The 23695-nt window shown below is 43.5% G+C and overlaps 2 protein-coding genes across 5 annotated transcripts in view; one reads left to right on the top strand and one right to left on the bottom strand.

Annotated features, from left to right (window-relative positions):
- Positions 1-811: 811 nt before the first annotated feature.
- Positions 812-17532, top strand: SNRPD1 (small nuclear ribonucleoprotein D1 polypeptide). The gene is made up of 4 exons (XM_070727688.1): positions 812-1023; positions 12055-12131; positions 15362-15553; positions 16610-17532. The coding sequence occupies exons 1-4, from the start codon at positions 1010-1012 to the stop codon at positions 16684-16686; spliced, it is 360 nt and encodes a 119-aa protein (XP_070583789.1). The 5' UTR covers positions 812-1009; the 3' UTR covers positions 16687-17532.
- Positions 16608-23695, bottom strand: part of SLC6A20 (solute carrier family 6 member 20) — a 194680-nt gene continuing 187592 nt past the window's right edge. For 3 of the 4 annotated variants that reach the window (XM_070727684.1, XM_070727687.1, XM_070727686.1), the window contains 3 exons: positions 19082-19241; positions 18727-18892; positions 16608-18285 (listed from right to left, as the gene is read on the bottom strand). In XM_070727684.1, coding sequence (XP_070583785.1) covers positions 18154-18285; positions 18727-18892; positions 19082-19241 — 458 coding nt within the window. In that variant the 3' untranslated portion in view covers positions 16608-18153. The remainder of the gene's footprint in view (positions 18286-18726; positions 18893-19081; positions 19242-23695) is intronic. The other variant, XM_070727685.1, reaches the window with a different exon arrangement.

The raw sequence follows: 23695 nt of genomic DNA, 5'->3' as shown, positions 1-23695 counted from the left end.
TTTGCTGCTTGAATACTATTTTGCATGTGTACTTATACAAAATGAAAATATATGCCAATCATTTTAACTGTTCTTGCATGTTTATCACTTACAATGTTAGATTTTGTTATGATATTCAAACTATGCCATTGTGTAGCTATAATTTACAAGGAAGAAAATAATCATACAATAAAATGATAATTTTAAATCTGTTATTTTTATTCTTAAATCCTGAGCACATAAATTCTTAAAACCTGAGCACGTTAATAATTCTAAACCCTAGAGGTCTTTTCAAAATTTCATTTTTTTAGCAAATAATTATTTAGTGCAAATGTAGAATCAGCAATTTCCCTTCTCCATTTATAGGCATGAACCTACGAGAAGAGAGAAAATAGTTTTCATTCACCGGGAAATAATTTCAAATATCGAACACACGGCTAGAGAATTTTATGATGAGTTGCTGCTAAAGTAGAACGCTCAGCATTTTTGGAGGTCTCCGGGATTTTATCTTAGTTTTCTGAAATGGGCTTGTTTCTCCACCCATTAATTTAATAGAAAAGTTCTTTTCGCACCCTCCCCTAAAAGAGCACCGGAGACTTGGGAATGCGCCCACTAAAAAGCAATTTAGAAATGAGCGCTACCCTCTGGTTTCTTTTGGTTTTTTCCCCTTTCTTATGTTCTGGACTGACACTCTGCCCGCCTATTTTCTGTACAAGCCTTCCCTATTACATTGAAATAAGCTTCAATTGTAAATCTGATGATCCTGCAGGGGAGGGGCTTCTTTTAAAACAGTCCTCTAATTAAATCCTGGTTTCCGGAAGAGAAAACGTAGGGGAGAGTGCTTCCGGCCATTCATTCAGCACGCAGTCAGAAGCGCGCCAGTTGCTTCCCTACGCGAGTAACGAAAGGGGCCTAGTTTGAAGTGGCTACGCCAAAGTCATTTTTTCATCATTCCTTTTGGCTTCTCACCCCCGGGGAGGCCTTTGTATCTGGTTTAGCCGATTCGAATAGTTCCTGTTGTCTTTCCGCCATGAAGCTCGTGCGGTAAGTGTCAGCTCTTTGGGAAAGGTGGGAACGATTTGGAAATACGTTGGGCCCGGAAGCCCTGGCTTCTTTTCATGGCCGCTTCCCTTTTCTCTCCCCTACCTAGACCCACATTCCTCCCGACACGCTTTTATTGTCCAGTTTTGCGATACAGTTTTGAAATTGAGAATCGGTATTACTCTCAAACGTTTTCAGAGCCAGCAATTTGCTTTCAATAGGTGGCCAAAGGACAATGAAATCCTAACAGATGTAGGTTAAAATAAGGGAAAAACTATAACTGCTCAAATAGCAATATTTTACCGATCTGATTTTAGACAACTTTATTCAGGGTGAGTGATTATTATCTGCTCATTTGTATATATGACCATATGCTAATCCTCAGTCTGGTAACTGTAAAACTGCACCTATTAATATTATTGGGCAAGTATAATCAAGAGGCAGTATCACGATTTCCCATTACATAATTAATTAGACAGTCAAAAAACAATTAAGATGTGCATTGGAGACATGAGTATTGTAATTTGAAATAGCCAAATCACCAGGTTGTTACATTACAGAAAGTCTAACAAACTCCCTGTGAATCACCAATTTATTTACTCTAAATATAATTAGACCCTTTCCAAAGTGTTTTTAATGCCTTCAAACAGTCTTAGATGGGAAAGATCTTTTTTAAGCAACATTTTGTTATTCAGCTAAAACCTGTTCTTAGTTATCACAAAATTGAAGAGAAAGCAAAACTGCCCCTCTCCTTCCTTTCTTGTAGTGACATTAGATCAAAAGCTATAAGAAAATAAAATTTCAGGAAGCAAACTAGCAAACCAAAAAAAAAAAAAAATCATATGCAGATGATATATTGCTATTTATTGAAAGTATTGTTTGGAATTGACAAAACAAATTGTGTAGCATGATAAGACTCAATAATACAATTTACATAAAGGAAAAAATCTGGAACTTGAGAATGTAACAAAAAAGTGATGAACATTATTTAAAGATACCTATTAGCAGACTTGAAAATATAGACTTCCTGATTTCCTTAGATGAAAACATTTAAATTGTGTTGAATAAGTACTTGATAAAAATGAATATTTGGCCTAATTTTTAATCCCCCAAAATGCAATGGGTGTGCGATCCCTATGCATGTGCTCCACCCCTATACATTTGAGGTAAAGATCCAAAGACCTGCTGGCTGGCAGGAGGTGTGCGCACATGCATGGCTATGGGGCAATGGCTCATGTGCCACCTCTGGCACGCATGCTATAGGTTCGCCATTACAGTCATAGGGCCTAGGTGAAATAATTTTTCTGCTGTTCATGCTCTGAAATTTTCTCTGATGAACCACAATTTTTAACATCTCTTACTTTAAATTATTTTAGTTTGATTGTTATACTTTTTAATCTATTAAATGTTTTAGTTTGTGAGATGGGCAACTATATAAATTGATTTAACAATAACATAAAACCATTAAGAGTTGATGTGAGCCAAACTTTATTTAGTGGCAGATTAAAACAGCATTTATATAGGCCCGTGATGGCGAACCTATGGCACGTGCTCCACAAGTGGCATGTGGAGCCATTTTGCCGGGCACTCCTGGTGGGCAGCCATGAATTTCCAGGTTTCTGGCACACATGTGCAATGACAAGTAAAGGAAGCAGTGGCTGCCAGACCCGCAGAAGTTGCTGACTGGTCTGGCAGCCTCGCATGCCAATGGGGGAATCCCAGTGCTAGATAAGCAGCTGGAGGAATTGGAGAGGTAGGCGCACTCCTGCCGCCACCTCCTCCCCCGACATGCCCCCACCTGTTTCTGAGGATGGAAGAAAAGCGTGGAAGAGCCCAGCTAAATCTTTTGCTGGTGGACTGGAGTCTCGCAGGAGAGTTGGGTGTCGCTCTCCTGTGCAGCTCCAGTCTGTTTTTTAATAAAGAACAGTTAAAGACCAAAGCGGAGAAGTCACTGACTCACTCTCCTGCCCTCATAGTGCCTGGCTCTCCTCCTTGCCTCTTGTGTCAAAGACCAAGCAAACTTTTCTGCCTTCCTCCATGCGGACTTTCACACACAGACACGCACGCAAAGGAATCGGGAGGCTGCGATGCGCATGGGAGTGCGTATGTGAAGGCGCACATGGAGGGCGGCAGCAGATGTGGCAAAGGAGACAGAAAAGTTTACTTGGCCTTTGACAGAGGAGACTGTGAGAGGGCAGGCGAGTGAATCAGTGTCTTCTCCACTTTGTTCTTTTTCTGCTTAAGTATTTCTTTAAAAAAAACAGATGAGCTATGCAGGGGAGGCAGCTGGAGGCTGTTTCTGAGGACCGGAGGGAAGTGGGGGAGAGCCCAGCTGAAGCTTTCGCAGGTGGACTGGAGCTGTGCAGGAGAGGTGGCTGGATCTCTCCTGTGTAGCTCCCGTCTGCTTTTTAAAAGAATTACAGATAAAGAGCAAAGTGCAGAAGGTGCTGACTCACTCTCCTGCCCTCTCACAGCGCCCAGCTCTCCTCGCCTCTTCTCTCAGAGACCAAGCAAACCTTTCTGCCACCCTTGCCACAGCCACTACCTCTCTCCACGTGCCTTCCCACACATGCACATGCACACGTGCAAAAGGAATCAGGAGGCTGCCATGCTCCATGCGCGCCTACACACACACACACACACACGAGGAATCAGGAGGCTGCCATGCTCCATGCGCGCCTACACACACACACACACACACACACACACAAGGAATCAGGAGGCTGCCGTGCCTGTGGGCACGGTCTCGGCCTCCACCACCTCCCGCATGGCTCTGGTCTGCTGGCGAAAGCTTTTGTCAGGCTCTCCTCCACTTCCGTCCTGTCCTCAGAAATGGTTTGGTCCCGTTTTTTTAAAAGAAATACAGTGGTACCTCTATTTACGAACTTAATTCACTCCGTAACCAGGTTCATATGTAAAAAAGGAGCAATTTTTCCCATAGGAATCAATGTAAAAGCGAATAATGCGTGCAAACCCATTAGGAACATCCAAAACTTAAGAAGCGAGGTGAATGGAGGCTGGGGAGAGGCAGTGAAACGGGACCTATGGAGGAAGCAAGGCTAGCGGGGTGCTTGGAGGGGCAGCAAAAGGGGGCGGATGGATAAAGCAAGGCTAGCAGGTTGCTTTAGGAGGTAGCGAAAGGGGATGTATGAAGGAAGAAAGGGGAGGGGGTGCTTGGACAAGCAGTGAAGGAGGCCATGGAGGAAGCAAGGCATCCACCTGCCCCCCTGGGGCTGCCTGTCCAAGCAATCCGCTAGCCTAGCTTCCTCCATATAGCTTCTTTTGCTGCTTCTCCGAGCCCCATCTCCCCTTTCTCCCTCCATACGTACCCTTTTGCTGCTTCTCCAAGCAGCCCCTCCCCTTCCTGATCTGATTTGGCTTTTTGTGAAGTTTTGTGGCAAGTAGACCGACCCCTGAGGCAACCCACAAGGGAGAGACCTAGAGGTCGACCTCTGACCCTCCACTAACACCGACTGCGACCAACCGGAAAGGTAGGAGGAGAACCACTGAAGGAACAGTGCCTCCCACTCCCAACCCCTCCAGTCGGCGCAGAAGGATACCATGGTCGATGGTATCGAAAGCCTCTAAGAGGTTAAGAAGCACCAGGACAGAGGATAAACCCCGTCCCGGGCCCGCCAGAGATCATCCATCAGCATGACCAAAGCAGTTTCCGTGCTGTAGCCAGGCCTGAAACCCGAGTGTTGAGGGCCTAGATAATTGGCTTCTTCCATGGACCGCTGGAGCTGCAGCGCCACCACCTTCTTGACAACCTTCCCCAAGAAGGGCAGGTTAGAGACTGGACGGTAGTTGTTAAGAATGGCTGGGTCCAGGGAAGGCTTCTTGAGGAGGGGGCGCATAAGTGCCTCCTTGTAGGGAGCCGGGAAGGATCCCCTCCTCAGAGAAGCGTTGAGAGTCTCCTGGACCCAGTTCCGCATTACCTCCCTGCTGGCCGAAACCAGCCAGGAGGGACACGGATCCAGCAAACAGGTGGCGGAACTCACAGCTCCAATGGCCTTGTCCACTTCATCAGGTGTCACCAGATCAAACTCTTCCCAAACGGATGGACAAGGACGGGCACCAGTCACCTCAACTGACTCGTTGTCAGTCAACTCTGTTAACCAATTGGAGTCAAGGTCCGCCCGGATCTGAGCGACTTTATCAGCGAAAAATGTGTTAAAATCCTCGGCACTGCTCTGCAAGGGCTCCCCAACTCCCCCCTGGTTAAGAAGGGAACCGGTCACCTTGAACAGACCAGCCGGGCGAGATTCCGCTGATGCAATTGGAGGATTGGAGCCAGGAAGTCAAGCCGCAATAGAAAATGGTCTGACCATGACAAAGGCAACACTTCTAAGCCCCTTAGTCTCAGACCATTACTCAATTGCTCAGAGAGGAACACCATGTCGGGTGCATGTCCCCCCTCATGAGTCGGACTGGGGATTACTTGAATCAGGTCCATGGCTGTCATTGTGGCCATGAACTCCTGCGCTAGTCCCGAGGTTTCACCGACCGACGGTAGGTTAAAGTCCCCCAAGACAATAAGTCTGGAACCCCACTGCCAGCCCAGCTACCTCCTCGAGCAGCACAGGCAGGGCTGTTGATACGCACCTGGGAGGCAGATACATGAGCAACAAGCCCACCTGAACCCTTAAGTCCAACTTCACCAGGAGGGATTCACAACCCGCAATCTCTGGAGCAACGAGTCTACATAGGCAAAGGCTCTCCCTAGCTATAATAGCCACTCATCCCCACCTTCCCTGGGGTCGAGGCTAATGCCATACCTGAAACCGTCTGGGCAAATGTCAGAGAATAGCTCCTCACTCTGGGCCTAGCCATGTTTCAGTCACACATGCCAGGTCGGCCTCCTCCTCCAGGATCAAATCCCGGATGAGGAGAGCTTTATTAACCACTGACCTGGCATTGAGTAGCAGCAGCCTGAACCCGGGGCCAGAATTACACTTGTCACCTGGGTTGAGCTCATGGAACCGGAACAAGGGATCGCTATTAAGCAGCGATCTCTCCTTCCCCTGGAATGGCTAGGTCCATGGCTCCCGCCATATCTGCCTCTCCCCAGCAGCACCGGAATATTCTGACCCCTGCCTCGCCAGAGATAGGTGCCCCCTCCCCTCCTGCCTCTCCAACACCAAGTGCGCCAAGTATGTCATTCATACCATTCCCAACTTTCCCTTGGAAACTAAGTTGAACATTTCTGCACACAATGAAATGAAAATTGAAATAAAAAATAATGCTTATTTGTTTATTTTGCTCATAAAAGGGCTGCCCCCCCCGTTTTTTCAAGCATGTCACTTTATACATTTTTCTAGGCCCCTAATTCCAAATATTTTCAATAACCTTGGCATTGAATTACCAGTTTGAATATTTCTGAACATAATGAAATGAAAATTGAACTGAAAACATTGATGCTTATTTGTTTATTTTGCACATAAAAGTCTCCCCCCCCTGTGTTTAATTATTTCAATTTATATAAAAATCATGCTGTTAATTTCAAAATTACATACTTGTTTTTAGTAAAATGGATTTCTTTCATAAAATTAGTTGTCTGGCTATCATGTGCTTGTTTTTCAAAAGGATATTCCCAATATTTCTAGCCAAATCTATATAAAAAGTGAAATTAATGGCACACAGCAAGGCCAAGGGGGGTGGCCCTTTTGTGACCAAAATAAACAAATAAGCATTTTTTTCAGTTCATTTCTATTTTTCTTATGATCAGGAATGTTCAATTTAGTATATCAAAACTTTTGGGGGGAAATTCCCTAGATATTTGTAGCCTACAAAAATATAAACTGACACGACATGCTCAAAAAATGGGGGCCGTCCTTTTTGATAAAAATAAAAATACAGTCATACCTCGTCTTACGAACCTAATTGGTTCCAGGGGGAGGTTCGTAAGACGAAACATTGTTTCCCATAGGAAACATAGAAAGTCAATTAATCCGTGCAACCAAACCCCCCCCCCCCGCAAAAAAACGCTGCCGCCCGGCTGTCACCTTTTAAAACAGCCTGGGGGCTTCTCAGCGACCTGAACGCCGAACGCCAAACCCGAACTTCCGGGTTCGGCGTTCGGGAGGCCGCCGAGAAGCCCCCAGGCTGTTTTAAAAGGTGACAGCCGGGCGGCGGGGCTTCCCAGCAGCCTCCCGAACCCCAAACCCGGAAGTTCGGCAAAAGTTCAGGGTTCGGGAGGCTGCTGGGAAGCCCCCCAGCCCGGCTGTGACCTTTTAAAACAGTCGGGGGGCTTCCCAGCAGCCTCTGAACGCGGAAGTTCGGGTTTGGCGTTCGGCTTCAGGAGGCTGCTGGGAAGCCGCCCGGCTGTTTGAAAAGGTGACAGCTGGGCTGGGGGGCTTCCCAGCAGCCTCCCGAACCCCAAACCCGGAAGTTCGGCAAAAGTTCAGGGTTCGGGAGGCTGCTGGGAAGCCCCCCAGCCCGGCTGTGACCTTTTAAAACAGTCGGGGGGCTTCCCAGCAGCCTCCGAACGCGGAAGTTTGGGTTTGGCGTTCGGCTTCAGGAGGCTGCTGGGAAGCCGCCCGGCTGTTTTAAAAGGTGACAGCCGGGCTGGGGGCCATCCCAGCAGCCTCCCAAACCCAGAATTTTTGCTGAACCCACGGGTTCGGGGTTCGGGAGGCTGCTGGGAAGCCCCCCAGCCCAGCTGTCACCTTTTAAAACAGCCGGGCGGCTTCCCAGCAGCCTCCTGAAGCCAAATGCCAAACCCGAAATTCGGCGTTCGGAGGCTGCTGGGAAGCCGCGCGGCTGTTTTAAATGGTCACAGCCGGGTTGGGGCGCTTCCCAGCAGCCTCCCGAACCCGGAAGTTCGGCAAAGGTTCGGGGTTCGGGAGGCTGCTGGGAAGCCCCCCAGCCTGGCTGTCACCTTTAAAACAGTCGGGGGGCTTCCCAGCAGCCTCCGAACACCGAATGCGGAAGTTCGGGTTTGGCGTTCGGCTTCAGGAGGCTGCTGGTAAGCCGCCCGGCTGTTTTAAAAGGTGACAGCTGGGCTGGGGGGCTTCCCAGCAGCCTCCCGAACCCGGAAGTTCGGCAAAAGTTCGGGGTTCGGGAGGCTGCTGGGAAGCCCCCCAGCCCGGCTGTGACCTTTTAAAACAGCCGGGCGGCTTCCCAGCAGCCTCCCGAAGCTGAACGCCAAACCCAAACTTCCGCGTTCGGTGTTCGGAGGCTGCTGGGAAGCCGCCCGGCTGTTTTAAAAGGTCACAGCCTGGCTGGGGGGCTTCCCAGTAGCCTCCTGAACCCTGAACCTGGACGTTCGGCAAAAGTTCGGGGTTCGGGAGGCTGCTGGGAAGCCCCCAGCCCGGCTGTCACCTTTTAAAACAGCCGCGCGGCTTCCCAGCAGCCTCCTGAAGCCGAACGCGAAATCCGAACTTCCGTGTTTGGCATTCGGAGGCTGCTGGGAAGCCGCGCGGCTGTTTTAAAAGGTGACAGCTGGGCTGGGGGGCTTCCCAGCAGCCTCCCGGACCCGGAAGTTCGGCAAAAGTTCGGGGTTCGGGAGGCTGTTGGGAAGCCCCCAGCCCGGCTGTCACCTTTTAAAACAGCCGGGCGGCTTCCCAGCAGCCTCCCGAAGCCGAACGCCAAACCCGAACTTCCGTATTTGGCGTTCGGAGGCTGCTGGGAAGCCCCGCCGCCCGGCTGTCACCTTTTAAAACAGCCGGGGAGCTTCCCAGCAGCCTCCCGAAGCCGAACGCCAAACCCGAACTTCCGGGTTCGGTGTTCAGAGGCTGCTGGGAAGCCCCGCTGCCCGGCTGTCACCTTTTAAAACAGCCGGGGGGCTTCCCAGTAGCCTCCCGAACGCCGAACCCGGAAGTTTGGGTTTGGTGTTCGTAACACGAAAAAAGTTCGTAAGAAGAGGCAAATTTTTCCTGAACCCCGGGTTCGTATCTCGAGTTGTTCGTAAGACGAGGGGTTCATATCTTGAGGTACCACTGTATAAGCATCAATTTTTTTCAGTTCAATTTTCATATCATTATGTTTAGAAATGTTTAAACTAGTTTCCCAGTGAAATTTTTTTTTCAAGAAGACCAAATTTAAATACCTAAAAAGAATCCTTTTGGTCCTGGTCGTATACGACCAGAAACAGACTCAACGTGGGGTTCTTTTGCCCAGAAAAAAGTTAGCCCCCACCCCCAAAAAATATTTTTATGATGATCAGCAATGTTAAATTGAGTAAATGAATGCCTATGATATTAAAAACATTTCAGATTTGAAGCCTAAAAATTTTTTAAAGTGAAAATGGTTGCAAGCAGCCGGGGGAGGGGGGCTTATTTCTGATTTAGAAAAACCAATAAGCATCATTTTTTTTCTGGTCATTTATATTTTTCTTATGATCAGGGGTGTTCAAACTAGTAATCCCACACCAAATTTAGTAAAATTGTACACATTTTGCAGGCTAAACTATCTATAAATTGAAAAGAAATTCACAAAAAAGGGGTGGGCAAGCTTTTATGAACAAAATAAACCAATAAGCATCATTTTTTTATTTCAATTTTCATTTCATTGTGTGCAGAAATGTTCAACCTAGTTTCCAAGGGAAGGAAGTTTTAAAATTGACCAAATATAGGCACTTAAATAAAGAATTTTCGGTGCGAGTCACACAGACCCATAAACAGTGCAAGTGTGACTTTTTTTGCCCAGCAAAAACTAAGGCCCCCCACCCCCGCAAAAAAATTCTCATAGAGAGAGCCCCTGAAATTTTGAAAAGTCATGAAATTTCAAGTTTCAGAAATGCAGGGTTAACTAATGTACCAATAAAGTGCAAGCATCCCTCCCTTTCTCCCTTCATACACCCTCTTTTGCTTCTTGTCCAAGCCCCCCTCCCTTTCTCCCTCCATATGTCCCCTTTTGCTACTTGTCTGAGCCCCCACCTCCCCTTTCTCTTTCCATATTACCCTTTTGCTTCTTGTCCAAGCACTCCTTCCCCTTTCTCCCTCTATATGTCCCCTTTGGCTGCTTGTCCGAGACCCCCTCGCCCTTCTCCCCCCAATACGTCCCCGTTTGCTGCTTGCCCAAGCACCCCCTCCCCTTTCTCTCTATACGTTCCCTTTCACTGCCCCTCCAAGCACCCTCCCCGCTAGCCTTGCTTCCTCCATATGTCCCTTTTGCTGCCCCTCCAAGCCCCCCCCCCCCGCTTGCCTTGCTTTATCCACCCGCCATCCCGGGGCGGCTGCGGAGAGCTCCTCGGACGCACCGTTTTCTAGCAGAAGGGTTGGGGGTGGGACCCCACATGGCAAAGCCTGCAAACTTAAAAGCGCTTGTTTTGGCCGTTGCTCACAGCAGCAGCAGCCGAGAGAGAAGTGAGGGTTCGTAAGTTGAAAATGGTTTGTGAGTAGAGGCAAAAAAACCCTTGAACACCCAGTTCTATGTAGAGACGTTCATAAATAGAGGTACCACTGTACATGCACAAAGATTTGCCCATGACATCAGAGAATTCAAGAGCCACAAGGTGGTGGGTGCAAAAAAGTTGGGTGATATTTTCCATTGACCATAAGCCATTTACCGGTATTTGAGTGGAATGGGGAATCTGTGGCCCTGCAAATATTACTAAATTAAAATGCCCAGCATGCCATCAGCTAGCTGGGGCAGGAGAGAGTTGAAATCCATCAATTTCAGTTGGGCCATTGAATTTCCAGCCCATGTATATCTGCTTGGTAAGCTGCAGCATAGGTTCAAATTTACTTTTATTACATTCTCTAAAATTGGCAATGAAAAGTGTTTAGTTCAACTGGCAGCCTTTTTATGAGTGTGCATCAGAAAATGAAATGAGAAGCAAATCCCTTTCATCGTGTTCTCTGTTAAACTCATCCTCTAGCCCTGTGATGGCGAACTTATGGCACCCAGTTTTCACAAAAACTGGGGTGTTTGTTCCATTCAGGAGCCCTCAGAAGCATTCTGCAGACCTCCAAAATCCTCTGTGTGCCCCATTTTCGCAAAAATGGGCTTGTTTTTACCAATTTTTGTGAAAAGCAGGGTGAGCAAAGGGTTTGAAAGGCCTGCAAAGTGCTCCAGGGTCAAGGAAGACAAAATATAAAGTTCCCATTTGTTACAACCAATAATTACCCATCTGCTTAGTAACGTTCATCTGCCAATAGAATGACTTGAATATAAAATGGTTGGTTGGTTATTTGTTTGTTTGTATATTTAATATGCCACTCACTCCAAAACGCACTTTGAGTAGCTATTTACTCAGAGTTGATATTTGCTTTGTGAAGACATTTGCTTTTTGCATGAATTTCAGCTTTTATTGTCATTTGGACCCGGAGTCATTGCTCACAGTCACTCATGCCCTCATCACCTCAAGGCTCGACTACTCTAATGCTCTCTACATGGGGCTACCTTTGAAAAGTGTTCGGAAACTTCAGATCGTGCAGAATGCAGCTGCGAGAGCAATTATGGGCTTCTCTAAGTATGCCCATATCACTCCAACACTCCACAGTCTGGATTGGTTGCCGATCAGTTTTCGGTCACAATTCAAAGTGTTGGTTATGACCTATAAAGCCCTTCATGGCACCAGACCAGAATACCTTCGGAACTGCCTTCTGCCGCCCAAATCCCAGCGACCGGTTCGGTCCCACAGAGTTGGCCTTCTCTGGGTCCTGTCGACTAAACAATGTCGTCTGGCGGGACCCAGGGGAAGAGCCTTCTCTGTGGCGGCTCCGACCCTCTGGAACCAGCTCCCCCCTGAGATTAGGATTGCCCCCACCCTCCTTGCCTTTCGCAAACTCCTTAAAACCCACCTCTACCGTCAGGCATGGGGGAACTGAAACATCTCTCCCTTGCCCATGTTGTTTTGGTGTTAGATTGATTGTGTGCTTGTTTTTAATATTCTGGGGTTGTTTTTTATGAATTTTTTTAGCTTAAAATTGTAATTGGATTGGTGGGTATTGGATTTGTTATTATGTATTGTTTTTACCATTGTTGTGAGCCGCCCCGAGTTTGCGGAGAGGGGCGGCATATAAATCCAATAAATCTAATCTAATCTAATCATTTACATATAAAGTACCTTGTGTTCCAATTATGCAGATTTCTTATGAAACTTAGTCATGAAACTGTCACCATTGAACTGAAAAATGGGACTCAGGTACATGGAACCATTACAGGTATGCAGTTCTGGATGAAGAAATTATTAAAAAAACGTAACTAAATAAAATTCTGAATATTTTCATATCTTTCACTTAAATCGGGAGTGTGTGAATGTGGCTTCCATTTTATTGAGCAAGTATATTTATCTTTGAAATAGAACCATAGAAGTATCTATCCGCCCTATGAAATACCTAACATTATTAGAATTGCATTCCTAGATTAGACTGAAAAGTTCGTTTACTCAAGGTCACTATATATATTTTTCTATAATTTATAAAGCTACCAGTATTTTCAGCTATTCTTTTGGAGCATTGCTCTCTATATAATTTGTGTTTAATAGAATTCAATTACAATGACTATCTTTTCACAAAAGGTTTTGTTGTCAAAATAAGGAAGAAATTGTCATTTATACTTTAATATTTTTGTAATATTCCAGCTTTTAAACTACTGAACACATTTGATACCTTAATAATATGTTGTGGCACTTTTTCAAATTGCTGGGGAGTTTCCACCAAACAAAATGGTTATAATGAGGAGCTGAATACCATATTTTTTAGTGTATAAGATGCACCGATTTATAAGACACACCTAGATTTTAGAGGAGGAAAACAAGGAAAAAAATGTTCTGAACCAAGTGGTGTAGTATTAAATAGTAGTAGTAACCTCCCCAGCCATGAGGTTTTGGGTTTGTGGTTCCCAGTGTTTTCAGTGGGAAATGTCTTCCTTCCTTCCTTCCTTCCTTCCTTCCTTCCTTCCCTCCCTCCCTCCCTCCCTCCCTCCCTCCCTCCCTCCCTCCCTCCTTCCTCTCCACTTCTCTTTCCATCCCTCTCCCGTTTCTTTCTTTCTCTCCACTTCTCTGTCTCTCTTTTCCCTCTCATTCTCTCCTTCCAGATCTCATTTTTGTGTACCTCTCCCCCCACTTTCTCTCTCATTGGTTTCTCTTTCTCCCCCTTTTTGCTCTTATTTCTCTCACTTTCAGTTGTTTTTCTCTCTCCTCTTTCCAGTTTCTTTCCCCTTCTCTCTCATTTGCTTCCCTCTTCTCTCTCTCATTCTCTGTCTTTCATTTCTCTCTCCCTTCTCTCACTACCCCATTCTTTCCCTCCATCATTTTCTCATTTCTCTTTCATTTCTTCCCCCTCTCACTTCCCCACTCTTTTTTTCCATCTCTGTTTCTTCTGCCCTTGTGTGTGTGTGTGTGTGTGTGTGTGTGTGTGTGTGTGTGTGTGTATACCCTCTTGAACCATTTCCAAAAACAGGTAAGGGTTTCTCTTCTTCTTTGGGTGCTTTTTACCATATGATTTAAATGAAGAGTTGCTTCTCTCTCTTTTGTTTCTCTCTCATTCTCTGCCTCCATCATTTTCTTATTTCTCTTTTATCCCTTTTATTTCTGTTTTTCTCTTACCTCTCCCTCTTTTTTCTTCTATCCCCTTCTCTCTCTCATTTGTTCGTCATCTCCCTCGTTCTTTCCTTCCATTAGTTTCTCATTTTTCTTTTTCTCCTTTTCTATCACATTCTCTCCATCTCTCATTTCCCCCCTCTCCTTCTCTCTGGGGACCAGCCAGCAGCCTACCCCACTTCTTCTGAGCTTATCCTTCGGTTTCACGCAGGACTGCACCACTTCCACGTTTTCCAGCCGGCCAAGCAGGATCGCCTCCTCTCCTGCGCTCTGCATTGTGATCTCTCTGGCTGGGCACCGCCCCTAAGATATGCCGGGGGGAGGCTGTGCCCAGTTCTCCGCAGCTGAGGAATGTTACTGAGGCCACCCGGCAACCCTGGGTGGGAGGCTGGCGGCTCAATCTTGGGGATGCCCCCCAAGACAGGAGATTGGAATGAGGGATGATGGAGCCGAGCCCCTTCCCGCGGGACGATCAGGGCTGCACCGCGAGTCTCCTCCACCGGCTGGATGTGCCAAGGGAATGCCCCGCTTCTCCGCAGCAGCATACCCCCCTTGTTCCTGCCATCAAGAGGCCCCAGCAGCCAACTGGAATGTGAGGCTTTGCTGCTGGGTGCGCAGCGGAGCCTCCGGGGAACCCCTTGCGAGCATTCCCCGCATGCTGCGGTGCAGCCCTGATAATCCCGCGGGAGGGGGCTTGGCTCCATCAGCCCCCACTCCAATCTCCTGCCTTTGGGGGCATCCCCAGGGCCGAGCCGCCAGCCTCCCGTTGAGGGCTGCCGGGCGGCCTTGGCAACATTCGGTGTAAAAGGTGCACCCAGTTTTTGATGCATTTCATGAAGTAAAAAGGTGCGATTTATACACCAAAAAATACGGTAAATATTCACGCTAGTAAATTCTTCCATTGGATATTCCTTTAGGCATACTTATCTTTCTCTGGACAGTTAGGCAAACATCGAAGTAAAAGATCTGGTTGTATCTAGCAAACATTTATTTTGAAGATTTACATGGACTATTTGTGATCAATAATTCTTGAAAATAAAGTTTGGCTTGTAACATAGAATTTCCCAACCTTTGTAACTAATGGAGGAGGAGGAAGGAACTGTATATGTGAGTGGCAAGTATGCACATCTGTATTCGCACGAGTGGAGTGCATGTGCTCGCCCGCTGTTTGTGCAAGTGGGATTGTGCGTGTTTGCCTGTCACTTCCATTACCTGGTCCTGAGTGGTCCAAGGCCTGGTAGTGGACTACAGTTGGGTACCCCTATTGTAGCATACATGCTTTCCTTTCTTAAAGGTTTTAAAAAAATAAATTGCAATAATACAAATTTATTTATTTATTTATTATTTATTATTTAGATTTGTATGCCGCCCCTCTCCGAAGACTTGCAATATTCATTTTCATTGTAAGACATCAGGTAGAATAAAAGGCCTGATAGTTGCTGAGGGAAGAAGTGTGGCCAGTTGGCTTATTTGTTATATTAGAGATCGTGGTTCTAGTTAGAGCAAGATTGTGATAGGGAAAAAAGTTTTGAATGACAGGGGAATAGTTTGAGTACATGAGTAGGTGTGAAGGAAAGAATTTCTATATGTAGGAAATATGATTGAGATTATTAAAGAAGAAAACATATATTTCAAGCAGTGCAGACAAAAGATTCTAAGAAAATATAGGCTTTTTTTAATGTGTGTTTTATGATCTTCATGATTTTCCAGCTCTATAGTGATAATCAAATGTTAGCATTCTCACTTACATTACAGTAGGTAATTTCTGCCAGTTATATGGCCGTAAGTAGGCACTTTTGTAATAATGTACCCTTCATAAGATTAGGAAATGTTCTATGCTTTATTTTTCAGGAGTGGATGTCAGCATGAATACCCATCTTAAAGCTGTAAAGATGACTTTGAAGAATAGAGAACCTGCCCAATTGGAGACTTTGAGCATTCGAGGCAATAATATCAGATATTTTATTTTGCCAGACAGTTTACCTCTTGATACTTTGCTGGTGGATGTTGAACCAAAAGTCAAATCCAAAAAAAGGGAGGCAGGTTAGTTCTTGATTTCAGACTTTAGAGTAAATAAAGAACATTTAAATGTTTAATTAAAATGTTCATTTAAGAACATTTTAATTAAACATTTATGATGCCTAAATTGCAGCTTTAATCCTTACTTATAGTGGCTTTAAAAATAATTTTTAACAATAAAAGGGTTATTTCACATTGATTTGTACCACTTCAGAAATAAAAGTTGAAGGATTTCTAGCTCATTTGCTCTTTTTATTTTTGCATAATCGGATTAATAATTTCTGTAGTGAGCTTTCATCATCACATCCCTTCAAATCAGTTTTGATTCTATAAAACTAAATTATAGAATGTTTGATATCTAATTAGATACCATATAAGGCTAATTTTTGAATAAAGGAATCATGCTATCTTTCCTCTCATTCCAAAAAAGTTATTCCAGCATTAAATTGTATACCCTTTGTCTTATTACTAGTGGAGCAATATCGATTGCTTAAATAAAAAATATATACTTCTTAAGCTACTTAGTTAATTTTCCTTGAACAGAAGCAGGAATTAACAGTAGGTACTGAGTACATAACACCACACTTGTCACTAGAAAACAAAATAACAAAATTACATCTCCCTTACTTTGGCCCTGTCGTGCAATTCATTGGAGAAAGTAATTATAGAAGGAAACCGGGTTGGCAAAGAAAATATGGTAGCTGGATACCATTAAAGCTGACACCAGACAGCATAGAAAGAATTAGTGCGAAATTATAAGGTTGGAGACCTGGCTCATATTTTTACAATAATAATGTCAAGTTACATATTTTAGGGCATTATTTTTTAGAATTGTATTTTTTTTTAAAAAAAATCAATATTTAGAAGCAGAGATAAGTAAATTGATTGTACAATAAGATTGTAAGAAAAGAGAGCAAACAGTTCAACAAATTGGTAACTAATGGTGAGATTTTTTTAACTTGAATTACTTGGAATACATTTTAAAATTATAAATATATACAGAATACAAGTGTTATACAGTAAAAAGTACTATGGTATTATTGCCTTTAAAAAAATAAGATTGCATTTTTTTATGTTCAGTTGCAGGGAGAGGACGTGGAAGAGGAAGAGGGCGTGGAAGAGGGCGTGGAAGAGGAAGAGGGGGTCCAAGACGATAACTTGTTTATATCTGTTATTTTTTTAAAAAGGCCCAGACAAGTGGTATTTCTTTTTATAGGTTTTATGTCAGTTTTAATAAACAAATGTGGGAAATGTGTCACTAAGTTCAAGTTCTGCATTCATACAGTACATGAAACCCCTGATTACACATGTATTATCTTTAACTTTGCTAGCCAAAACATAATAGAAATGTTTAATTCTGAATGCCAGAAATGTGAAATTTGTAGTCTTATCTTTTCTTCTTATATAATCTGATGAAACCTGAAGCATTTGTGAATATTTCAGTTACATTTGGGATCAGCAGTTCTGTTATTAAGTCTCTAAAATGCTTTTCTTTTTCTCACTCCTTTGCCTTTGAAATTTTCACCATGACACTGGGATAATTAGCAACAAAGGAATTAAAATTTGTATTCACATTTGTTGGAAAGAAAGGGCTTACAAGAGAGTAAGGAAGCACACAATAGGAAATGCACCAGATTTGCATAGCGTTGAGCTACTGCCTTGACAGTACATTGCTTTCAGTGTGTATTGTGAGCTTTTTTACTCTTGTAAATTCCTTTCCAATCTGTACAGGAAAAATAACAGGTCATATGCAGTACAATCTATTCTGACTATAATGGCACTTGTGTTTGAGAGAATGCTGCAGAGACACTAAATGTGGGCATTGCTTATACTGTTTTTTATCAGCACCATTGTAATTTCAAATGATTTCTGAACAAGATAATTTGTGAGCAAGAATAATTGTATTTTGAAATTATTTTGAAGAGTGGCATAAGGAAACAAAAACATTTGATTGTAGTCCCTTTGTCTTAAAAACAATAAACACTTAAACAGAAGTAACAAAAGTTACAATTTTCCTCACATATTTTTAATTAAGTTTCTGTGATTTGATAAAAAAAATATTCCACAGAAAATGTTTAAACATGATACCACACTTAGTTTGCAACTAAAATCTGTATATCTTTAGTTTCTTAGTTCATAATTCCAATGTGACCCTTAAAATTTTCCAGTCCTGTTGACCATTGTTTTTATAATTCTTTTGGGAATTATGGACATTCATTAGATTGCTAGAGCTCTGGCAAATACCAAAGAATCTGACAATGCTTTATTCATAAAGATAATTTATAAATAATCATGAAAAGGAGTTGCATAAATGATCAGTATAGAAAAATCAGTTGCCTACATTGCAGTTTCTTGTACCACATAACTTGGGGGTTTTACAACAATATTCACATATTTTCAGACTTCCTTTGCATAATTACACAGAACCAATATTTTCCAACTATAATCTTGTCTTTAGCAAAATCAATCTCAAATTACCTTCTGCTGTAAAGCATTTTTTTTAATGGAGAATGCTTAAGAGACTATTTGGGGAACATATGGTTACCCAGGATTTTCTTTTTTGCTTGCTGCAAACTATAATTGGTATAATCTTCAAGAAAGCTGCATCAATTGCTAAAGTCCAATTACTGGCGATTTCTTCTGAGCTTTATTAAAGTTACTAATGCTCCTAATGGTATGCATGATGATGTTGATGCTACAAGCAGACCAATAACTGCTAGGCCACTTCTTGGATAATCTTTGGTAACCAGTTGTCCCTACAAGAAACATAACCAAAGAATAAAATGGTCACTGATACCAAGGAAAGATGTGCTGTTTTAATCTTGGGATTCATGCTAAAATATATTACTAAATGATCACAATTTTTCAATTTGTATTTTTTGTGATAATTTTTCATGCTTCAAATCTTTATAATAGTTACAAAGATGGTAGTCCCTTAGAATCATTTCAGATTCAAGAGGCAGATTTTTTTCATAATTTTTCCAACTTTGGTCAATTTTATTGGACTGCAATTCCTGGAACTCTCAGTCAATAGAATTTTTTTGTATATTGCAAATTTGAAAATTGTATTATATGGAAAACTGCCACATTAGAAAAGAATATATGTTTTATGAATTATTTTTTGTATTTTTAGACTGCCCATCTCGTCCAACTACTAATTTTAAGCTACCAAAAAGGAAAAAAAATCAGTGAAATACCTCTGTTGCATCCCAGGCTTGATACTGGAATATCCCTGTCCTGATGTAATCCGTGATGTAAAACACAAACAGGCTTATGATTAATATTGGACTGATAAAAGCCCATAAAATTTTCCAATACCAACTTGGCTCATGTCCAATCATCACACAAAGGTCTTTACTAAATCTATTGAAACAAATAAGCAATGTTGGCATCTCTCACTCCAATTAAAAAGCAGTTATAAAGTATTAGATTAGAATGCTATCTTAAAATGCTTTAATGCTCTTAATATCTTAGAAGAAATTGGTATATAAATGCAGGATGATAAATTTTGTAACGATATGATATGGTAAGAAAGAAGCATTATTAACTTACCTTTTTAGCCCATATATGTAACAAACAGCAATAGTTTCCACCAGTACAATAAGTAGCAAGGACAGAGTAGCAGCATAATCATTGAATATATCAAACCAATAATTACCAGCCCTTGTAGTAAATATTAGGCCAATGACACAGTTGATAATGCACACGCTACCTATAAAAAACAAATGTTTTCAAATGTTTACTGAGTCCTTCAGGATTGGGCATAGAAGTCGAATTAAATAAATAAATTTAATAAATTTTATATTCTTTTTACTGAATATATAGTCCTGTTAGAAATAATGGTCATTTGAGTTAATTTCAAATAGACAAAATATACTGATGGCTATAACTGGTATACCAACAGTTTAGAGAGAAAACTAGCAAAATAATCTAATTGAATCTCAGTCTTAAATATACAACATAAAAATATCTAAATTGCATTATCCCACAAGGTTATAGGTACAATTTATAGGTACCTTTAAGTGAATCTTGACTACTTGTCTGCAATTTTCTTGGCAAGGTTTTTGAGAATGGTTTGCTATTGTGTCCTTCCTAAGATTAAGACAAAGGGATTGGCCGAAGATCATCCAGCTATCTGTGCCTAAGGCAGGCCTAGAATAGTTTATAGCCCAGGACCTTAATCACTACGCCAAATTGGCTTCTTTCTAGAAAAGGATGTTCAAATTTGTAGTCATGGATATTGAGTTGATTAGAAGAGGAACCTTCAATTGGCATTCACATATAAGGATTATACATGATTAAAATAAGCGCCATGCAGATAATCCTTGAGTTACAAATGTAATAGAGCCTTCCAGTTACATTTGTAACCTGATCATTAATTGGATCACATTAAATGAATGTAATCCTTCCTTGCTTTAGCCAATGCATTTGCTAATTGAAGCCTGAGTTAAGTGCACATGAGGTATCATGGAGTAGTGCTTCTGGCTACCCAGGGCCTACCCTAACCAATTGAGATACCTCATGCTTCCCCCTCCCATCCTGCCCCATCGGGACACCAAGGCATTGAACCTATGGGAACAAGCATACACTGTTCAGCTTGGCTAATTCACCAAGGCTGCCTGCACAGGACACCCATTCTGCTTTTGGAGTGCCAGGCAGCCTTGGTAAGTCTGAAGGAATGGGAGCTCATGCTGTCCAAAGGCCTGTTCTCCTCACCAAAAGCTTTTGCAAAGGGATGGTGGGCTTCAGAGAGTGATCTTGCACTCCTTCAGACTCACTAAGACTGCGCAGCACTCCAAAAATGGATTGGGTATCCTAGGCAGGCAGCCCAGCTGCACAGAGGCTGGAGAGGAGATAGCTTACTTGAGTAGAGAGAAAGAGCATTGGCTTATCTTGAACATCCATTCTTGTAGGTTGGAACTAGCATTCAGATAGGGTTGGCCTCGTGCAATCACATTGAGGACTGAGTGTCAATCAGTTGATGGCTCTTATATAACCCCCATCTCCTGGGACATATCCCAGTTTCAGACGAAAAAGAAACGACGCTCAACGTGGAAATGATAAAAAAATGAAGAAAAATATCCTAAAAAGAACTTGACAACCGGAAACATGGAACAAGGCAGTGTTGAAAGTACAGAATAAAATGACACCAACCACAAGCCAGAAATAAATAGAAGCAGGGAGGGCCTGAATGCTAGTTCCAACCTACGAGAATGGGCGTTCAAGCTAAGCCAACGTCCTTTCTCCATAGAAGGTTGGAGCTAGCATTCAGATAGGGACATATCCAACCTAGGCCAAAAAAGAACCCTTCTGCAGGGCAAAGAATACCTCCAGTACAGGGAAGACTGAAATCTGGAGGAAATTGTCACCTTGCCTAAGGAAGCTGACCATCCTTTCCTTTGGAAGGTGTTCTGGTTTCTGGTAGAAATTTAGTAATTACAAATAACTCTTATTAAATGCATCATTTCATGAATAAAGCAACTCCGTTTATTTCTCTGCTCTCCTGTACTTTAAACACATTTCATACAGCAACTCGGTGCGTTATCTCTCTCTTAGCCGCATTTCTCACATTCCTCTTCCTGCTTCACTTAAACAAGATTTATTTTCCTAACCACATAACTTTGAAAAACAGCAGCACTGACTGAATACAATACAAAATACTTTGGCTTACTTTAGCGTGGCAAAAACACATCCATTATTCTTTTCGGCAATGTTGAAACTCCACCCTTCTCCACTGGCCCCCTGATGTGCCAAATACATCACTACAATATTTAACCCATTCCTCTCAATATCTTCTTCCAGACCTCTGCTCTCTGCGTTTCTGGACCCTTCTGAATTTAGGGTTAACCCAGCAAGCGTCTGATTCTCCCTCACTAGATCCTGAACTCATAGCCCCATCCCACCTGTTCTACTACCCCGGGCCCCCCACTACTTCATAAACACTATCTGAATCTGGGTCCTCAATATCTTCATCATCCTCCAACTGATCAGGAGTATTTACAACACCATCCCCCTCCTCAGGGTCCCTCCCCTTGAAGAAAATTAGGGCGAGGTTTATCAGGGAAATGAACATGAAAATTAGCAATCAAACCAGGAGCATCAATGTCATGAGCATCCATCCAAACAGTGGAGTCAGGCCCGCCTCTGGACTATTCCACCTGGTATTGGAGACTGTCGTTGAGCCAACAAGAGTCCCGGATGCTAGTAATGTCCAAGTGTTGCAGTGGAAAGCGAAGGGTAGCGTCTGGATGGGAGGGAGCAGGACCGACAGGGCCCGGAAGTGGGGCCTGAAGTAGAGAGTCAGGGGAGAGTGGCAGCAATAGTGAGCGATGAAAAACGGGATGCACCCACATGGAAGAAGGTAGAGTCAAATGGTATGTGACAGGATTGATGACCTTTTCAACAGGGAAAGGCCCAATAAAATGTTGATCCAGCTTGCGGTGATGTTCCGAAGAAAGGTATTTGGTAGAAAGCCAAACTTGATCGCCAACAGTTAATGGTGGAGTGTCTCTGCGGGAACGGTTGGCAAAGCATTTGTAGTCTTCTTTGGCTTGAGTTAAGGAACCTTGGACGAGTTGATGAATGGTACGTAACTCGTTGAGAAAATCACCAGCACGTGGAAACGGCGAATTAGCAGCAGTGAGCAGAAACAAATGGGGTTGGAACCCGTAGGTGGCGCAGTATGGTGTGGTCTGCGTAGAGGTATGTTCAGAGTTATTAAAGGCAAACTCCGCTACAAAGAGATATTTGGACCAGTCGTTTTGTCTGCCGTGAACAAAACAATGGAGGTATTGTTGCAGGATGCCAATAACATTTTTGGTGCCCCCATCGGTTTGGGGGTGATGGGTAGATGCCAGGGAAATCTTGACTTGGAGAGAGGTCACGAGTTCTTTCCAGAACTGGGCAGTGAATTGTGGACCGCGGTCAGAGACGTTGGTATTGGGTAATCTGTGGAGGCAGAAGATATTTTGGATAAATAGGTGAGCTGTGATTTTGGCTGTAGGAATTCAATGACAAGGAATGAAATGAGCCATCTTGGTTAACATGTCCACTACTACAAATTTAGCAGTGAACCCTTGGGAAACAGGTAAGCAGGTGAGGAAGTCCATAGAAATGGTACCCCAGGGTCTTTGAGGTGTAGGTAAAGGTTGCAATAATCCCGGAGGGGCCCCGGTGGCAGCTTTGGCTTGGCGCCAACAGATACATGAGTTAACGTAGGTAGTGACATCATGGCGGAGTCTGGGCCACCAAAAGGTACGAGAAATGAGGCGTAGGGTTTTGAAGAGGCCAAAATGGCCGGCGGCGGGATTATTGTGACACTGGTTGAAGATGAGACCTCAGAGTGGACCTGCGGGAACGTAGAGCAGGTCATGGTAGCGGAGCAGGTTGTCTGCGATGGTCCATGGAGAATCAGATTCTAGATCTTGTTTCCTTTGGGTGACAAAGAGGTCCTGGCATTGCGCTTCCCAAATTCTTTCGCGAAGATCTACCGCAGTGTGGGTAGCTGCGATCAACACTAGAGGCAGAATGGTACGAAGCGGCGCAGGTTCGTGATTGTTCGTGTATTCAGGTTTGCGAGAGAGTGCGTCGGCTTATGTGTTGCCCGACTTAGAAATGTAGGTAATGCAGAAATCAAATCTGGCAAAGAAGAAGGACCATCGGATTTGTCGCTGGCTTAGTTTCCTGGCAGTTTGGAGAAATTCCAAGTTTTTGTGGTCAGTTCTGACCTGTACTTGTTAACAAGCTCCTTCCAGGTGATGTCGCCAGGTTTCAAAAGCAGTCTTGATGTCTAAAAGTTCCTTTTCCCAAATGGTATAGTTCTGTTTGGGAGGTTTTAATTTCCTAGAATAATAGGCACAGGGAAATAAAGGTCTGCCATCTAGGCATTGTTGGAGAAGTACAGCTCCTACTCCAACATCGGAGGCATCGGCTTCGACGAAAAATGGACAGTGGGGATCAGGGTATTGGAGAATAGGTTCTTGCATGAAAGCTTATTTGAGATTAAGAAAGGCTTGTTGTTCTTCGGTGCCCCATTGGAATGGAGCGTTTTTCTGGAGAAAGCAAGTGAGGGGAGCAGTCAAGGTGGCGAAGTTAAGGATGAAGGTTCGGTAGTAGTTGACAAAACCGAGAAATCATTGGACATCTTTGGCTCGAGCTGGTGGTTGC

Source organism: Erythrolamprus reginae, chromosome Z (genome assembly GCF_031021105.1).
Source record: "Erythrolamprus reginae isolate rEryReg1 chromosome Z, rEryReg1.hap1, whole genome shotgun sequence".
Lineage (NCBI taxonomy): Eukaryota > Metazoa > Chordata > Lepidosauria > Squamata > Dipsadidae > Erythrolamprus > Erythrolamprus reginae.
This window is presented reverse-complemented; position numbering and strand designations above follow the sequence as displayed.

Bases quoted from the DNA above. Each gene is read 5' to 3' on its own strand.
- SNRPD1 (XM_070727688.1), top strand. The intron at 12,132-15,361 runs GTATGCAGTTCT...TTTATTTTTCAG, and splicing joins GGTACATGGAACCATTACAG to GAGTGGATGTCAGCATGAAT. The intron at 15,554-16,609 runs GTTAGTTCTTGA...TTTTATGTTCAG, and splicing joins ATCCAAAAAAAGGGAGGCAG to TTGCAGGGAGAGGACGTGGA.